Source organism: Ceratina calcarata, unplaced genomic scaffold (genome assembly GCF_001652005.2).
Source record: "Ceratina calcarata isolate Rehan_Ccalc_2016 unplaced genomic scaffold, ASM165200v1 scaffold2501, whole genome shotgun sequence".
Taxonomy (NCBI): domain Eukaryota; kingdom Metazoa; phylum Arthropoda; class Insecta; order Hymenoptera; family Apidae; genus Ceratina; species Ceratina calcarata.
This window is the reverse complement of record NW_017147031.1, coordinates 1-1,447: the sequence shown is the minus strand read 5'-3', so window position 1 is coordinate 1,447 and position 1,447 is coordinate 1. Positions and strand designations below refer to the sequence as shown.

General features: G+C 47.3%; 1 protein-coding gene across 1 annotated transcript in view; it reads left to right on the top strand.

The window, feature by feature from the left end:
• LOC108623124 (uncharacterized) overlaps nt 1-26 on the top strand; it is a gene marked incomplete at its 5' end in the record, with an annotated part of 1,510 nt that extends 1,484 nt beyond the window's left edge. Inside the window, one exon of the mRNA XM_018021432.2 lies at nt 6-26. Within this exon, the coding sequence (XP_017876921.2) occupies nt 6-26 (21 nt within the window). The remainder of the gene's footprint in view (nt 1-5) is intronic.
• Between the last annotated feature and the right edge of the window lie 1,421 nt (nt 27-1,447).

Genomic DNA, 1,447 nt, shown 5'->3' with positions numbered 1-1,447 from the left:
CGTAGCGCAAACTGCGAGGTATATAGGGAATAGCGTGTAAGAAAAAATATTGCTGGGTGTCGTTCAAGGGGCCCTGCTGGGTCCGAGAGCGGCGAACCGAGAGTGGGAGAAAAATCCGGCAGCGGAAAAGCAAGAGTGAGGGAAAATCCGCCAGCCGAAAAGGAAAGAGTGGGGAAAAATCCGGCAGCGGAAAAGGAAAGCGTATACGACTGTCCTTTTCGGCTGGCGGATTTTCCCTCACTCTTGCTTTTCCGCTGCCGGATTTTTCTCCCACTCTCGGTTCGCCGCTCTCGGACCCAGCAGGGCCCCTTGAACGACACCCAGCAATATTTTTTCTTACACGCTATTCCCTATATACCTCGCAGTTTGCGCTACGGTACTGCTTCCCCATTTTTTAGGGGCTCGGCGCCAAAATTTCGCTCGCCGGCTCTGAGCCGGATTCCGGCGTCGGAAATCGCAATGGGAATAGGCCATAGGGCAGGAAAACTCTATTTTCGGTCCACTTTATAGGCGCCGAAAATGGTCGTTTTGATTTTATTTAAACCGGTGACCGGCGCGCCCAGATTTATAGAAATATATATGTATAATTTAAACAAATGACAATACTTCGCGAAATCGCACTCCAACGCCACGGAGATCACCGGTGATCCCGTGTCAAACATTGTTATACACTGTAACTTATCTATTGCAGATAGTATTTCAACATTATATGTATCGCATAATAGAAAATTCATCGTGGCGCCACGGACAATCCCTGTAAAATTTTCGTGGCATTCAACGTGTTAAGGAACCTTTTCAAGAACCAATAGTGCGTTCCTACTGGTTGGAGGTAACGAAATTTAACATAAACTCAGACCGAGAGTCCCCTCTCGTCCGCAAGAGGTTAACTTAGAGCTGTGTGTCCATTTATTTGTGTGCATCCCAGAGTTAACCAGACTCAAATCCTCGAATCAATAAGAAAATAAACTAACATGAAAAAACTTGTCAGGCCTAGGTGGTGAGGTAGGTTCCGGCCTTCTACTAAAAACGGCCGTGGTACAAGACGAAAGGCAACATCGGGCACTCGTGTCTCGTTAGTACAAGTCAGGATCCTGGGTCGTGTCGTCGGTTCGAGTGTTTCACACGTCGAGAATTTCTAAATGTGAGACGGAAACGAAGGTCAGGTTTATCTAAAACATATAAACAGATTTTTCTTAACAAAGTGGTTCACCGAGTGGGGAAAGATTTTCATGAAGAAAAACTACCAGTGACCAGTCATTCAGCTCTGTCTTACGCTGGTAAGCACAACGATGGCGCAAGCATTTACGAACCGGCCGTGCAATTGATAGCTCCAGTCCTTCGAATAACTCCGAAAGGGGACCGGAACCGTATGCTTTGATTGCTCAACGAAACGGTGTGCTGCGTGCACCGCTCACCTCCTTGTTGCACTTTGTAAGAGTGGAGGCCC